Raw genomic sequence first — 18,224 nt, forward strand, 5'->3', positions numbered from 1 at the left:
TCCAACTCCCAAGTTTCTGACTTAGATGTGCACGAGGTTTAACTCCTCTAGTTGTCCTTGATAGATGTGGAGGGTTACTCCTCTAGTTGTCTTGAGATGATGTGGAGGGTTAACTCCTCTAGTTGTCTTGGTAGATTGTGGAGGGTTAACTCCTTTCAGTTGTCTTGGTAGAGTGTGGAGGGTTAACTCCTCTAGTTGTCTTGGTAAGATGTGGAGGGTTAACTCCTCTAGTTGTCTTTATAGATGTGGAGTGTTTAACTCCTCTAGTTGTCTTGAAGATTGGAGGTTAACTCCTTTAGTTGTTCTTGGTAGATGTGGAGGGTTAACTCCTCTAGTTGTCTTGGTAGATGTGGAGGGTTAACTCCTCTAGTTGTCTGTAGATGTGCGAGGGTTAACACCTTTAGTTGTCTTGGTAGATGTGGAAGGGTTAACTCCTTTAGTGTGTCTTTATAGATGTGGAGGGTTAACTTCCTTTAGTTGTCTTGATAGTTGTGCGAGGGTTAACTCCTCTAGTTGTCTTGATAGATGTGGAGGTTAACTCCTCTAGTTGTCTTGGTAGATGTGGAGGGTTAACTCCTCTAGTTGTCTTGATAGTGTGGAGGTTAACTCCTTTAGTTGTCTTGAGAGATGTGGGAGGGTTAACTCCTTTAGTTGTCTTGTAGATGTGAGAGGGTTAACTCCTCTAGTTGTCTTAATAGATGTGGAGGGTTAACTCCCTATGTTGTCTTGGTAGATGTGGAGGGTTAACTCCTTTAGTTGTCTTTGATAGATGTGGAGGGTTAACTCCTTAGTTGTCTTGATAGATATGGAGGTTAACTCCTCTAGTTGTCTTGATAAGATGTGAGGGTTAACTCCTTCTAGTTGCTTGGTAGAGTGGAGGGTTAACTCCTCTAGTTGTCTTGATAGATGTGGAGGGTTAACTCCTCTAGTTGTCTTGATAGATGTGGAGGGTTAAACTCCTCTAGTTGTCTTGGTAGATGTGGGAGGGTTAACTCCTCTAGTTGTCTTGATAGATGTGGAGGGTTAACTCCTCTAGTTGTCTTGATATATGTGGAGGGTTAACTCCTCTAAGTTGTCTTGATAGATGTGGAGGGTTAACTCTCTCTAGTTGTCTTGATAGATGTGGAGGGTTAACTCCTCTGTTGTTCTTATAGATGTGGAGGGTAACTACTCTAGTTGTCTTGATAGATGTGGAGGGTTAACTACTCTAGTTGTCTTGAGATATGTGGAGGCTTAACTCCTTTAGTTGTCTTGATAGATTGTGGAGGGTTAACTCCTCTAGTTGTCTTGATAGATGTGGAGGGTTAACTCCTCTAGTTGTCTTGATAGATGTGGAGGTTAACTCCTCTAGTTGTCTTGATAGATGTGGAGGGTTAACTCCTCTAGTTGTCTTGATAGATGTGGAGGGTTAACTCCTCTAGTTGTCTTGATAGATGTTGGAGGGTTAACTACTCAGTTGTCTTGAGAGATTGTGGAGGGTTAACTCCTTTAGTTGTCCTTGATAGATGTGGAGGTTCATCTAATTCCTCTATTAGTTGTGGTTTACTTCATGTCTTTAAGTTTGGTGTGTGTTTCATTTTGTTTGCCTTTTCTGGTGAATTTAGTGGGTCTCATGGTGGAAGTCTTTTAGGATCCAGTTGTTGTTGCTAGTCAACGTTCAGTGGACACCATGAGTGTCTCTCAGAACCCCTCCTAAAACCCCAGCCGTGTCGTTTTGGTTGTTGTCAGTGACTTTTATTCCCCCTTCTGTTTCAGTGACATATTTGGTTTTCTTGCTGTGGAACGTGACAATAGGACATCAAATAGAAAGGAGGACCAAGGCACTCTTCATATCATTAATTAAATTACCTTTATTTGTATGGATGTTCAATAGAAACAAAGTTTAAAAAAATCAGACAAAATCAAATCCCTGACGGAGGCCATACTCCCTGACGGAGGCCATACTCTGACGAAGGCCATACTCCCTGACGGAGGCCATACTCCCTGACGGAGGCCATCACACTGACGGAGGCCATACTCCCTGACGGAGGCCATACTCCCTGACGGAGGCCATACTCCCTGACGGAAGGCCATACTCCCTGACGGAGGCCATACTCCCTGACGGAGGCCATACTCCCTGACGGAGGCAGGCCATACTCCCTGACGGAGGCCATACTCCCTGACGAAGGCCATACTCCCTGACGAAGGCCATGCAGCCGAAACATGTCGATTTTTAAAACTTTGTTTCTATTGAACATGCTATACAAATAAAGGCATTTTAATGAATTATATGAAGAGTGCCTTGGTCCTCCTTTCTATTTTATGACCAATTCACCCCTTTTACCAAAGAGCACCTTCTATCTACCAAAATGTACTATAGTGTACCTTAGTAGCGCTTCCCTTCCTCCTCTTTCTACTAGTGACAGTAGGACAGTTGTTATCGTTGGACTAAAACAACTGTGGTAACCTAGTAACGTGAGCCCTCTTGACGATTATCATGAAACGTCATCAACATGAACAGCCCAGCAGGTTTGAGCACATTTTCATTTGGCAGCACATCCATCAAGAGACAATACACTGTAAATGAGTTCCAAATGCCACCCTATTCCCTATATAGTGCCCTTCTTTTGAACAGGGCCCAATAGAGAATAGGGTGTCATTTGGGACCACGCCTGGATGAGTCAAGTGTTAGTTTGAAATGTAATCTCCTGAAGGATCCAGGAAAATGAAACTTAAGGGGGAAAAAATATTTAACTACATGACAGTAAATGCGAGGTAAAATTGTTACAAAACAGTATACCTGTTAAAGTTAAAAGTGAACGTCATAAACAGAAGGGGATATCTGTCACCTTTACCGTACCATGTTTTAATGCAGAAAAAATGGGTTGATACTCTATATATTTTCAACCACAATCTGTCAGGTTTCAGGTAATGTCAATTTATTAAATGTTAATACATTTTGATAGTACTGCTTTATTATTCTGGAAAAACTTCATGTAAAAAAAGGATATAAATATTCACTGAGTGGACAAAACATTAAGAACACCCTGTTGTATCCATGACTGACCAGGTGAATCCAGGTAAAAGATATGATCCCTTATTAATATCACTTGCTAAATCCACTTCAATCAGTGTAGATGAAGGGGAGGGAGACGGGTTAAAGAAGTATTTTTAGGCCTTGAGACAATTGAAACATGGATTGTGTCTGTGTTGCCATTCAGAGGGTGAATGGGGAAGATAAAACATTTATGTGCCTCTGAACGGGGTATGGTAGTTTGGAACACCTTTGACACCTTGTAGAGTCCGTGCCCCGGTGAATTGAGCTGTTCTGAGGACAAAAGGGGGCAACTAAATATTAGGAAGGCGTTCCTAATGGTTTGTACACTCAGTGTATAAATATATATATAATTGATTACAACTGTTGTTGTATCTGATCATAAACAACTCAAGACTGGAGAGCAGACCTAGATGAACTCAGATAAAATCAGATTTAGATGAACACAGATTGGAGCAGACCTAGAGGAACTCAGATTAGAGCAGACCTAGATGAACTCAGATTAGATCAGACCTAGATGACAACTCAGATTTAGAGCGGACCTCAAGAACTCAGATTAGAGCAGACCTATGAGAACTCAGATTAGAGCAGACCTAGATTGAACTCAGATTAGGAGCAGACCTAGATGAACTCAGATTAGATCAGACCTAGATGAACTCAGATTAAAAGCAGACCTAGATTGAACTGAGATAGCCAGACCTATATTAACTCAGATTAGAAGCAGACCTAGATGAACTCAGATTAGAGCAACCTAGATGAACTCAGATTAGAGCAGACCTAATGAACTCAGATTAGAGCAGACCTAGATGAACTCAGATTAGAGCAGACCTAATGAAACTCAGATTAGAGCAGACCTAGATGAACTCAGATTAGAGCAGACCTAATGGAACTGACGATTAGAGCAGACCTATTGGAACTCAGATTAGATCAGACCTAGATGAGCTCAGGATCTGATCAAATAAATATCAAAAATTGTTAATTGTGAGCTAGATTCGGGCATATTCCTTCCTAGAGAGAACATTCACGAAAAATACATCACAAACTAGATCTAGCTTGTTTAGTAAGGACAGACAAGACCAAACTTGTTTAGTAAGGACAGACTAGATCTAACCTGTTTAGTAAGGACAGGCTAGATCTAACTTGTTTAGTAAGGACAGACTAGATCTAACTTGTTTAATAAGGACAGACTAGATCTAACTTGTTTAGGTAAGGACAGACTAGACCTAACTTGTTTAGTAAGGACAAACTAGATCTAACTTGTTTAGTTAAGACAGACTAGATCACAAAAAAGCACATAAAATGTTTTTACTGTACCTGGTGTTTTAAAATAAATGTAATCTCTATTTTCTGGTGCTCGATGTCCCTGTAGATCTGTATGAGGCCGTGTGAGAAGATGATTGGATGATCTGCAAGCTTTGCTGCCTTGTGTGTGTGTGTGTGTGTGTGTGTGTGTGTGTGTGTGTGTGTGGTGTTGTGCTGTGCTCGTGCGTGCGGTGCGTGCGTGCCGTGCGTGTAGGAGCAACCCGTCATTCAGGTTCTGTTATAAGCCCCTCCTCTTTTTTGTTCTGCCGGTTTTGGCATGTTATTTTTGCATGTAACTTTTGTTCCTCATTCCGCACCTGTTAGAGGATAAAGGAGTTACTAGACTGGTCACCAATCAGACCTGTTAGAGTGTTAAAGGAGTTACTAGACTAGTCACCAATCAGACCTGTTAGATGTGGTTAAAGGAGTTACTAGACTGGTTCACCAATTAGACCTGTTAGAGATGATAAAGGAGTTACTAGACTGGTCACCAATCAGACCTGTTAGAGGTGGTAAAGGAGTTACTAGACTGGTCACCAATCAGACCTGTTAGAGGTGTTAAAGGGGTTACTAGACTGGTCACCAATCAGACCTGTTAGAGTGTTAAAGGGGTTACTAGACTGGTCACCAATCAGACCTGTTAGAGGTGGTAAAGGAGTTACTAGACTGGTCACCAATCAGACCTGTTAGGGGTGTTAAAGGGATTACTAGACTAGTCACCAATCAGACCTGTTAGAGGTGGTAAATGAGTTACTAGACTGGTCACCAATCAGACCTGTTCGAGGTGTTAAAGGAGTTACTAGACTGGTCACCAATCAGACCTGTTAGGGTGTTAAAGGAGTTACTAGACTGGTCACCAATCAGACCTGTTAGAGCTGTTAAAGGAGTTACTAGGACTGGGTCACCAATCAGACCTGTTCGAGGTGTTAAAGGAGTTACTAGACTGGTCACCAATCAGACCTGTTAGAGGTGGTAAAGGAGTTACTAGACTGGTCACCAATCAACCTGTTAGAGGTGATAAAGAGTTACTAGACTGGTCACCAATCAGACCGTTCGAGGTGTTAAAGGAGTTACTAGACTGGTCACCAATCAGACCTGTTAGAGGTGGTAAAGGAGTTACTAGACTGGTCACCAATCAGACCTGTTAGAGGTGGTAAAGGAGTTACTTAGACTGGTCACCAATCAGACCGTTAGAGGTGGTAAGGAGTTACCTAGACTGGTCACCAATCAGACCTGTTAGAGGTGTAAAGGAGTTACTAGGACTGGTCACTAATCAGACCTGTTAGAGGTGTTAAAGGGGTTACTAGACTGGTCACCATCAGACCTGTTAGAGGTAATTAGTTACTAGACTGCTCACCAATCAGACCTATTAGAGGTGTTAAAGGAGATACTAGACTGGTCACCAATCAGACCTGTTAGAGGTGGTATAGAAGTTAGAGGGGATAGGTTTGGTAAAGTGTAGTACCGTTTTAATATCTGTTTCTTGCTGTTTCTATTTAACATATAAAAATAAAGGCTGTCAAATAACACTGAAACAAAGCAGTGGTGTTTGTCCGATCATGTCCCCCTCACACATAATACTGTCTGGATTACATCACATAATACTGTCTGGGTTACACCCATAATACTGCCTGGATTACACCACATAATACTGCCTGGATAACACCACAATAGTACTGCCTGGATTACACCCACATAATACTGCCTGGATTACCACCACAGAATACTGCCTGGATTACACCACAGAATACTGCCTGGATTACACCACATAATACTGCCTGGAATTACACCACATAATACTGTCTGGGATTACACCACATAATACTGCCTGGATTACACCACTAATACTGTCTGGATTACACCACATATACTGCCTGGATTACATCACATAGTACTGCCTGGATTACACCACATAGTACTGTCTGGGTTACACCACATATAATGGATTACACCACATTAATACCACCTGGATTAAACCACATAGAAACTGCCTGGATACCCACATAATACTGCCTGGATTACACCAAATAATACTGCCTGGATTACACCAAAAATACTGCCTGGATTAACCCAAATGAATACTGCTTGGGATTACACCACATAATACTGCCTGCGATTACACCACATTAGTTACTGCCTGGATTACACCACATAATAACTGCCTGGATTACACCACATAAACTGCCTGGAATTACAACCACATAGTCTAGCCTGCATAACCAATATACACCAATAATACTGCCTGTATACACCACATAATACTGCCTGGATTACACCACATAGATACTGCCTGGATTACACCACATAATACTGCCTGGATTACACCACATAAACTGCTGGATTACACCACATAATACTGCCGGATTACACCACATAATACTGCTGTATTTACACCACATAATACGGCCTGGATTACACCACATAGTACTGCCTGGATTACACCACATAGTACTTGCTGGAATACACCACATAGTACTGCCTGGTACACCACATATACTGGCTGGATTACACCACATAGTACTGCCTGGATTACACCACATATTACTGCCTGGATACACCACATAATACTGCCTGGATTTACACCACATAATACTGCCTGTATTACACCACATTAATACTGCCTGGATTACACCACATAAGTACTGCCCTGGATTACACCACATAATACTGCCTGGATTACACCACATAATACTGCCTGGATCTACACCACATAGTACTGCCTGGATTCACCACATTAATACTGCCTGGATTACACCACATAATACTGCCTGGATTACACCACATAATACTGCCTGGATTACACCACATAGCACAGGGAGGCTGTATCAACGTGAACTGATGTGTGTCGGCGTCTTCATACCTCTCTTTGTTTCTCTCCATCACTCTCCATCTCTTTCTCCTCTTCCGTCAGTCTGGAGTGCTGTTCCATCTGTGACCACAAGGTGGAGTGAGAAGATCATGTAGAAACACATGGAACACCAACCAGAGCCATTAAACAACACACATCTTTCAGTTTAAATTAAATGTTTATTCTGTGATTCTCCTCATAGTTTCGAAAGTTAAAATACACAGAAAATAAACAGTAAAGTCTATTTAGCTTAGCAATATAAATGATTACTATATTCACATGACAAAAGACAGATACACCGTAACATGCACTTCCCCACCTCCATGGGGTTCTATCATTACACAACATGGAGGCAGGCTTGTCTTACAAAAACGTTGACTAGTCAGTGGATGTGGCCCATGTGGGATTCATATCCTCTAGTGAAGCCAGTGGCCAGCGCCGTGCTCCAACCTGCTACTACTGAATGAGGCATCAGATCACAGAACAAGAGTAGGTCCCAATGGCACCCTATCCCCTACATAGTACACTACTTTGTATGGGCACTGGTCAAAAGTAGTGCACTATTTGGCACTATATGGCACCCTATTCCCTATCATAGTACACCTCTTTGTATGGGAACTGGTCAAAAGTAGTGCACTATTTGGCACTATATGGCACCCTATCCCCTATATAGTACACTACTTTGTATGGGCTCTGGTCAAAAGTAGTGCACTATATAGGGAATAGGGTGCCATTTTGGATTTGACAGACATGTACTCCAGGCTATATAGTCCAGGCAGTATCACATCCGGCTGTGATTGGGAGTCCCATAGGGCGGCGCACATTTGGCCCAGCGTCGTCCAGGTTTGGCCGGGGAAGGCTGTCATTGTACATCAGATGTTGTTCTTAACTGACTTGCCTAGTTAAATAAAGATGTCCATTCTCAGTTGTCGTCTCTCTAATCTAGGCCAGGTGACTGACAGGAGAGGTGACCAATGGCTCTGGGCTTGGATTTAAAAGATGGCTAGCGGTGTTGAAGGTGGGGTTTCTCAGTGAAGGTGCAGCCAGTGAAAGAACAGATATCAGACCTGTACTCCACATCGTAGAAGGAGACCTGCCCTTCTTCATAATCTACAAATACCAGCTCCACCTGGGGGTGAGCCAGGTAGAGGCTGAGGTGATGTTGGTCTGGTAGTCCTTAGCATGAAGCTGCATCTCCACAGTCCAAAGTCATACTCAGACCTCTTCAGTATCAGCAGTACCTTCCTCCCCACAGACTCTCTGACCGCTCCTAACTTCCAAGAAGTCTTCCCCTTCACCAACACCTCTAGGTAGAACCTGCCTGAGAAGAAGCCCTCCTTACACAGGACACAGGTACACAATTGAAACCTCTTGGGGTTGTCACAAGTAATTCTCCACCTCGTGGGTAAACCTCTCACTTGTTTAATGTTCTCGTGTAAGACGAGGCAGTCAAAGGCAGTGTTGGGGCTAGTGTTGTGGTCAAGGGTCACATCCACCTATTGTTATTCTCTGTATTCTTTATGTGTCTTGACATAGTCAAATAACTCAAGCAGAGATTGGTCACTTTTTACAAATTTGGCACACAGAAACTAGAGGCCGTTTAACTGGGTCAAAAAAAAATGCACTAATTGGCCTATAGGTGGTGCTGTTATAAGCAGTATCATTTAAACCCTCATATCCACCAGCCCATTTGACCTTTGGCCTATTTCTCTTATATGTATTGTAGCCAGCAACAACCTTCTCAGTAACGGTTACAGATACGTTTTGCCTGCTATGACTATGATACAGTATGTTGTTGTTTATCTGCCTCAGTTGAATGCACTGAAATCACTCTGGATAAGAGTGTCTGCTAAGTGGCGGACTGCAATAGCATCGAATAGTCCCCACGATATGCAACTGTTCAGGGAAGTCAGGAACCAATACACGCAGTCAGTCAGGAAAGCAAAGGCTAGCTTTTTCAAGCAGAAATTTGCATCCTGTAGCTCTAACTCCAAAAAGTTTTGGGACACTGTAAAGTCCATAGAGAACAAGAGCCCCTCCTCCCAGCTGCCCACTGCACTGAGGCTAGGTAACACAGTCACCACTGATAAATCCATGATAATCAAAAATTTCAATAAGCATTTCTCAACGGCTGGCCATGCTTTCCTCCTGGCTACTCCAACCCCGGCCAACAGCTCCGCCTCCCCCGCAGCTACTCGCCCAAGCCTCCCCAGCTTCTCCTTCACCCAAATCCAGACAGCAGATGTTCTGAAGGAGCTGCAAAACCTGGACCCGTACAAATCAGTTGGGCTAGACAATCTGGACCCTCTCTTTCTAAAACTATCCGCCGCCATTGTTGCAACCCCTATTACCAGCCTGTTCAACCTCTCTTTCGTATCGTCTGAGATCTCTAAAGATTGGAAAGCTGCCGCGGTCATCCCCCTCTTCAAAGGGGGTGACACCCTAGACCCAAACTGTTACAGACCTATATCCATCCTGTCCTGCCTTTCTAAAGTCTTCGAAAGCCAAGTTAATAAACAGATCACTGACCATCTCGAATCCCACCGTACCTTCTCCGCTGTGCAATCCGGTTTCCAAGCCGGTCACGGGTGCACCTCAGCCACGCTCAAGGTACTAAACGATATCATAACCGCCATCGATAAAAGACAGTACTATGCAGCCGTCTTCATCGACCTGGCCGAGGCTTTCGACTCTGTCAATCACCGTATTCTTATTGGCAGACTCATACCTTGGTTTTTTTAATGACTGCCTCGCCTGGTTCACCAACTACTTTGCAGACAGAGTTCAGTGTGTTAAATCGGAGGGCATGTTGTCCGGACCTCTGGCAGTCTCTATGGGGATACCACAGGGTTCAATTCTCGGGCCAACTCTTTTCTCTGTATATATCAATGATGTCGCTCTTGCCGGGCGATTCCCTGATCCACCTCTACGCAGACGACACCATTCTGTATACTTCTGGCCCTTCCTTGGACACTGTGCTAACTAACCTCCAAACGAGCTTCAATGGCATACAACACTCTTCCGTGGCCTCCAACTGCTCTTAAACGCTAGTAAAACCAAATGCATGCTTTCAACCGTTCGCTGCCCGCACCCGCCCGCCCGCCAGACTAGCAATCACAACCCTGGACGGTTCGACCTAGAATATGTGGACAACTATAAACCTAGGTGTCTGGCTAGATGTAAACTCTCCTTCCAGACTCATATATAAATCTCCAATCCAAAATCAAATCTAAATCTGCTTCTATTCGCAACAAAGCCTCCTTCACTCACACCCCACAAACATACCCTGTAAAACTGACTATCCTACCGATCCTCGACTTCGGCAATGTCATCTACAAAATAGCTTCCACCTCTACTACGCAAACTGGATGCAATTATCACAGTGCCATCCGTTTTGTTACCGAATAACCTTATACCACCCACCATTGCGACCTGTATGCTCTAGTCGGCTGGCCTTCGCTACATATCGTCGCCAGACCCACTGGCTCCAGGTCATATATAAGTCTTTACTAGGTAAAGCTCTGCTTATCCAGCTCACTGGTCACCATAACAACACCCACCCGTAGTACGTGATCCAGCAGGTGTACTCACTGTCATCCCCATTGCAAAAATCGCTGAAGTTGGAGACTTACAGTGGGGAGAACAAGTATTTGATAAACTGCCGATTTTGCAGGTTTTCCTACTTACAAAGCATGTAGAGGTCTGTAATTTTTATCATAGGTACACTTCAACTGTGAGAGACGGATCTAAAACAAAAATCACGAAAATCACATTGTTATGATTTTTAAGTAATTAATTTGCATTTTATTGCATGACATAAGTATTTGATCACCTACCAACCAGTAAGAATTCCGGCTCTCACAGACCTGTTAGTTTTTCTTTAAGAAGCCCTCCTGTTCTCCACTCATTACCTGTATTAACTGCACCTGTTTGAACTCGTTACCTGTATAAAAGACACCTGTCCACACACTCAATCAAACAGACTCCAACCTCTCCACAATGGCCAAGACCAGAGAGCTGTGTAAGGACATCAGGGATAAATTGTAGACCTGTACAAGGCTGGGATGGGCTACAGGACAATAGGCAAGCAGCTTGGTGAGAGGCAACAACTGTTGGCCAAATTATTAGAAAATGGAAGAAGTTCAAGATGACGGTCAATCACCCTCGGTCTGGGGCTCCATGCAAGATCTCACCTCGTGGGGCATCAATGATCATGAGAAGTGATTGGAGATCAGCCAGAACTACACGGCAGGACCTGGTCAATGACCTGAAGAGAGCTGGGACCACAGTCTCAAAGAAAACCATTAGTAACACACTACGCGTCATGGATTAAAATCCTGCAGCGACGCAAGGTCCCCCTGCTCAAGCCAGCGCATGTCCAGCCCCGTCTGAAGTTTGCCATGACCATCTGGATGATCCAGAGGAGGAATGGGAGAAGGTCATGTGGTCTGATGAGACAAAAATAGAGCTTTTTGGTCTAAACTCCACTCGCCGTGTTTGGAGGAAGAAGAAGGATGAGTACAACCCAAGAACACCATCCCAACCGTGAAGCATGGAGGTGGAAACATCATTCTTTGGGGATGCTTTTCTGCAAAGGGGACAGGACAACTGCACCGTATGAGGAAGAGGATGGATGGGGCCATGTATCGCGAGATCTTGACCAACAACCTCCTTCCCTCAGTAAGAGCATTGAAGATGGGTCGTGGCTGGGTCTTCCAGCATGACACGACCCGAAACACAACAGCAGGGCAACTAAGGAGTGGCTCCGTAAGAAGCATCTCAAGGTCCTGGAGTGGCCTAGCCAGTCTCCAGACCTGAACCCAATAGAAAATCTTTGGAGGGAGCTAAAGTCCGTATTGCCCAGCGACAGCCCGAAACCTGAAGGATCTGGAGAAGGTCTGTATGAGGAGTGGCCAAAATCCCTGCTGCAGTGTGTGCAACCTGGTCAAGAACTACAGGAACGTATGATTCCTGTAATTGCAAACTAAGGTTTCTGTACCAAATATTAAGTTCTGCTTTTCTGATGTATCAAATACTTATGTCATGCAATAAAATGCCAATTAATTACTTAAAAATCATACAATGTGATTTTCTGGATTTTTGTTTTAAATTCCTTATCTCACAGTTGAAGTGTACCTATGATAAAAATTACAGACCTCTACATGCTTTGTAAGTAGAAAACCTGCAAAATCGTCAGTGTATCAAATACTTGTTCTCCCCACTGTATCAATGATGTTGCTCTTGCTGCGGGCGATTCCCTGATCCACCTCTACGCAGACGACACCATTCTGTATACTTCTGGCCCTTCCTTGGACACTGTGCTAACTAACCTCCAAACGAGCTTCAATGCCATACAACTCTCCTTCCGTGGCCTCCAACTGCTCTTAAACGCTAGTAAAACCAAATGCATGCTTTTCAACAGTTCGCTGCCCGCACCCGCCGCCCGCCAGACTAGCATCACCACCCTGGACGGTTCCGACCTAGAATATGTGGACAACTATAAATACCAAGGTGTTGGATAGACTGTAAACTCTCCTTCCAGACCTGATTAAACATCTCCAATCCAAAATCAAATCTAGAATCGGCTTTCTATTTCGCAACAAAGCCTCCTTCACTCAGGCTGCCAAACATACCCTAGTAAACTGACTATCCTACCGATCCTCGACTTCGTCGATGTCATCTACAAAATAGCTTCCAACACTCTACTCAGCAAACTGGATGCAGTCTATCACAATGCCATCCGTTTTGTTACTGAATCACCTTATACCACCCACCATTGCGACCTGTATGCTCTAGTCGGCTGGCCTTCGCTACATATTCGACGCCAGACCCACTGGCTCCAGGTCATCTATAAGTCTTTACTAGGTAAAGCTCTGCTTTATCTTAGCTCACTGGTCACCATAACAACACCCACCCGTAGTACGTGATCCAGCAGGTGTATCTCACTGGTCATCCCCATTGCAAAAATCGCTGAAGTTGGAGACTTACAGTGGGGAGAACAAGTATTTGATACACTGCCGATTTTGCAGGTTTTCCTACTTACAAAGCATGTAGAGGTCTGTAATTTTTATCATAGGTACACTTCAACTGTGAGAGACGGAATCTAAAACAAAAATCACGAAAATCACATTATATGATTTTTAAGTAATTAATTTGCATTTTATTGCATGACATAAGTATTTGATCACCTACCAACCAGTAAGAATTCCGGCTCTCACAGACCTGTTAGTTTTTCACTCCAGTGTTAATCTGCTCAATTCTAATTACTTTGCTACTATGGCCTATTTATTGCCTTACCTCCTTACACCATTTGCACACACTGTATATAGACTTTTTCTACTGTATTATTGACTGTATGTTTGTTTTACTCCATGTGTAACTCTGTGTTGTTGTTTGTGTTGCACTGCTTTGCTTTATCTTGGCCAGGTTGTAAATGAGAACTTGTTCTCAACTGGCCTACCTGGTTAAATAAATGTAAAATAAAAAAATAAAAAATAAAAATAACAGTATGATACAGTCGTTTTCCCAGAAGCCTGGTTACAGTATGGTACAGTAGCTTTCCCAGAAGCCTGGTGCAGCTCTGGGTGGAGCTCTGGGCGGAGCTCTGGGTGGAGCTCTGGGTGGAGCTCTGGGTCCAACTTCTATAATAATTCTGGTGTCCCTAGACTCCCTGGGGGCGGGGCTTTGGAATTCGATTTGGGCGGTACTAGAACTCTGATCGATATATCTCATTGGCTCGTGGGTGGAATAGCCCGCCTGTTCCAGGAAGTTCCTAAATGACATGTACGTGAATGAATTGACACATAAGATCTTGAGCAACTCCCTGCTGATGCGATAGGTGTTGACCGGGTCGAAGCTCCTCAGGTCCTCGTGCTGGGTCACATAGACCTTATCCACTGTCATGTCTGGACGCATACTGATGATGAGGCGATCCATGTTGCTGGTATCTATGTCACCAGTGTTGTACTTCCTGACATATTTAGGCATGGAATAAGATGCTATAAGGTGGAGGTTGCCCACCTCATAGAATGGGTAGCCATCATCAGGAAGCAGCCTCTTGCAGACGTCGTTTTCACACTCAAGTCTGTTCCGGAAGTGATGGAAACCAAAGTGTCCGTTGTTGGGGTCGTAATTTGCAACCATCTGGTTGTCATTTTTGATGACAATGTAATCATTGGCGAACCAGAAAAGGAGCTTGAGTCCGTGCCTCGGCCAGGGACGACCAAACCTAGAACCTCTCAGCTCCGCCATATTGTTCAATGTTCGAACCATGGTACCCCTGGGGGAGGGAGAGAGAGAGAGAGAGAGAGTACAAGGAAACAGACAGCATTAAACAATACAGTTCATGATGATACAGTTAAGTTACCTTCCATATACAGTATAAGCCTCTGCTAAGAGGTCTGGACCTTTATGGCACAGGAATGTACTACTGTGGCTGTTCCTTAAATCTGGCAATACTGTTCCAGGCTTTGGATTTTCCATTTATATTTAGAGGTTGTACGATAGCACGTTAGCACGTAGGGCGCACCGATCGGTGTCACCTCATTAGTCAGTATGTGTTACACCTGTGCTGGCTTGTCCATGTCGTTAGTCGGAAGGTGTTTCACCTGCGCTGGACCAGGTGATATTTAAGAGTGTCTGCACCAGGTGATATTTAAGAGTGTCTGACCCAGGTGATATTTAAGAGAGTCTGAGCTCGGTGATATTTAAGAGTGTCTGACCCAGGTGATATTTAAGAGAGTCTGACCCAGGTGATATTTAAGAGTGTCTGACCCAGGTGATATTTAAGAGTGACTTAGCAGGTGAATATTTAAGAGTGTCTGACCCAGGTGATATATAGAGATGTGACTGGCCCAGGTGATATTTAAGAGAGTCGGGCCCAGGTTGATATTTAAGGTGTCTGGCCATGTGATATTTAACAGTGTCTGGCCCATGTGATATTTAAGAGAGTCTGGCCAGGTGATATTTAAGAGAGTCTGGCCCAGGTGATATTTAAGAGTGTCTGGCCCAGGTGCTTTTAAGAGTGTCTGGCCTAGGTGATATTTAAGAGTGTCTGGCCCAGGTGATATTTAAAAGAGTCTGACCCAGGTGATATTTAAGTGTCTGGCCAGGGTGATATTTAAGTGTCTGGCCAGTGCTCCAGTTGTCTTAATAGATGTGGAGGGTTAACACTTTAGTTGTCTTGGTAGATGTGGAGGGTTAACACCTTTGTTGTCTTGGTAGATGTGGGAGGTTAACACCTTAGTTGTCTTGGTAGATTGTGGAGGGTTAACACCTTTAGTTGTCTTGGTAGATGTGGGGGTTAACTCATCTCGTTGCCTTTACAGGTGTGGAGGGTAAACTCCTCTAGTTGTCTCTCCCTATTTTCAGTTCTAGACAAACAATCCTTTATCTAATCTTCCCTGTTTTCATTTTGCTCCACTTTTTGGTTTGCTTCATGTCTTTAAGTTTTTCAGAACCCCTAAAACCCCACCGGTGTCGTTCTGGTTGCTGTCAGTGACTCTTTGTTAGTTCCTCTTTCTGTTTTAGTGACATTTTTGGTTTTCTTGCTGTGGAACGTGTCATTTGGGATAAAGCCTGGATGATTCATGTGTTAAATTTGAAATACAATCTCCTGAAGGATCCAGGAACATGAACTTAAGGGAAATAAAATAATTAACTATATGACAATGAATGCAAGGTTTAAACCGTTAAAAAGTATACCTGTTAAAGTTAAAAGTGAACTGTCATAACAGAAAGTAAAATCTGTCTCTTACCGTACCATGTTTTAATGCAGAAAAAAATTGTTGATATATTTTCAGCCACAATCTGTCAGGCTTCTAGTAAACTTATTAAAATATATACATTTTGATAGTAATGCTTTATTATTATGAATTAATTTTCACTGAATGAACAAAACATTAGGAACACCTGCTCTTTCCATGACATAGACTGACCAGGTGAATCCAGGTAAAAGATATGATCCCTTATTAATGCCACTTGTTAAATCTGCTTCAATCAGTGTAGATGAACGGGAAGAGACCTGGGTAAAGAATGATTTTTAAGCCTTGAGACAATTGAGACATTGTGAATGTGTGCCATTCAGAGGGTGAATGGGCAAGAAAAAATATTGAAGTGCCTTTGAACGGGGTATGGTATTACGTGCCAGGCGCACCGGTTTTAGTGTTTCAAGAACTGCAATGCTGCTGGTTTTTCATACTCAACAGTTTCTGTGGGTATCAAGAATGGTCCACCACCCAAAGGACATCCAGCCAACTGGACACAACAGTGGAAGCACTGCAGTCAACATGGGCCAGCATCCCTGTGGAACGCTTTGACACCTTGAGTCCGTGCCCTGAAGAATTGAGGCTGTTCTGAGAGCAAAAGGGGTGGCAACTCAATATTAGGAAGGTGTTCCTAATGGTTTTGTACACTCAGTGTAAAAATAGATGTAATAGATTTTGATCATGTCCTTAGCTAGTTAGATTATAACTGTTGTTGTATCTGAACATAAACAATAAACTCAAGACTGGAGAGCAGACCTAGATGATCTCAAACTAGATCAGACCTAGATGAACTCAGATTAGATCAGACCTAGATGAACTCAGATTAGATCAGACCTAGATGATTCAGATTAGAGCAGACCTAGATGAACTCAAACTAGATCAGACCTAGATGACTCAGATTAGAGCAGACCTAGATGAACTCAGATTAGATCAAATAAAGTATCAAGTTATTAATTGTGAGCTAGATTCAGGCATATTCCTTCCTAGAGAGCAAACTACAAAAATATACATCACAGACTAGATCTAACTTGTTTAGTAAGGACAGACTAGATCTAACTTGTTTAGTAAGGACAGACTAGATCTAACTTGTTTAGTAAGGACAGACTAGATCTAACTTGTTTAGTAAGGACAGACTAGATCTAACAGGTTTTGTAAGACAGACTAGATCACAAAAAAGCACATGTTTTTACATGTGTTTTTTACTGTACCTGGTGTTTTAAAATAAATGTAATCTCTATTTTCTGGTGCTCGATGTCCCTGTAGATCTGTATGAGGCTGTGTGAGAAGATGATTGGATGATCTGCAAGCTTTGCTGTGGTGTGTGTGTGTGTGTGTGTGTGTGTGTGTGTGTGTGTGTGTGTGTGTGTGTGTGTGTGTGTGTGTGTGTGTGTGTGTGTGTGTGTGTGTGTGTGTGTGTGTGTGTGTGTGTGTGTGTGTGTGTGATAAATTACTCTGGGGGCAGGACTCACCATGAAGATCTCAGGAATGAAACTGAAAGTAATCCAGTCTTGGGCTGTGTTACATACCACACATTCCCTACTTTCTGCCTCCTCGTATCTGTGGGAATTGAGAATATGTTTAGTTTTGCTATGCAGGTTAGTGTTTGAGCTAAAGCTGACAAGTTGTGCACCATATAGTGTGTCGTGCACCATATAGTGTGTCGTGCACCATATAGTGTGTCGTGCACCATATAGTGTGTCGTGCACCATATAGTGTGTCGTGCACCATATAGTGTGACTAGCTGAAAGGCTGTGGTTAAGCTCGGGCGGAAACGGTATATTGAGCTATTGACACATGCATAGAAGAAGTGTTGCAAACAGTCAATTTTAGGTTGGAACACGAAAACAGGACCTGAGCCTGCGGCAGCAGTCTCTAGGGTGCGATCACATAGATAATCTGCACAGCAACAATTACGCCTGCCAACTGAAGCGCCTGGGGGCTGGGACCAGCCTGTGCGCCAACGATAGGCTGAGCAAGTCTAAACCACACTCAGCCTCTACTCTGATAGGCCAGCTCAGAAGCGGGAACTATTTCTGTCAGAGTATTTGAGAAGAATCTTGTGCGGAACAGACYAGTTCTCTGCTTGCCCTGCGAGGTGTTGCATTGAGCCCGTGTACACGAAGATTGCATTTATTACATTTATTATACTTMATCTTTTATCGTTTGATTATACTTAATAAAAGTTCAGCAAGAACATATTCGGTGACTCAGTGKCATACTCTGTTCCGACACCAGATTCGATTGACGCAACCTAACATATCATAAAGCATCTCTG

The 18,224-nt window shown here is 43.3% G+C and overlaps 2 protein-coding genes across 3 annotated transcripts in view; both read right to left on the reverse strand.

Moving 5' to 3' along the window:
- Window positions 1-4,458, reverse strand: part of LOC112076935 (uncharacterized) — an 8,576-nt gene extending 4,118 nt beyond the window's left edge. For both annotated transcript variants that reach the window (XM_070441507.1, XM_024143566.2), the window contains exon 1: window positions 4,349-4,458. The gene's annotated coding sequence lies outside the window, so the exon portion shown is untranslated. The remainder of the gene's footprint in view (window positions 1-4,348) is intronic.
- The window catches only part of LOC112076934 (uncharacterized), a 21,398-nt gene extending 4,140 nt beyond the window's left edge, over window positions 1-17,258 (reverse strand). The window contains exons 1-2 of the mRNA XM_024143565.2: window positions 17,158-17,258; window positions 13,718-14,463 (exon numbers count right to left, since the gene is read on the reverse strand). Of these exons, the coding sequence (XP_023999333.1) occupies window positions 13,722-14,456 (735 nt within the window). The 5' untranslated portion in view covers window positions 14,457-14,463; window positions 17,158-17,258 and the 3' untranslated portion in view covers window positions 13,718-13,721. The remainder of the gene's footprint in view (window positions 1-13,717; window positions 14,464-17,157) is intronic.
- Window positions 17,259-18,224: the final 966 nt, after the last annotated feature.

Source organism: Salvelinus sp. IW2-2015, unplaced genomic scaffold (assembly GCF_002910315.2).
Source record: "Salvelinus sp. IW2-2015 unplaced genomic scaffold, ASM291031v2 Un_scaffold4147, whole genome shotgun sequence".
Classification (NCBI taxonomy): Eukaryota; Metazoa; Chordata; class Actinopteri; order Salmoniformes; family Salmonidae; genus Salvelinus; species Salvelinus sp. IW2-2015.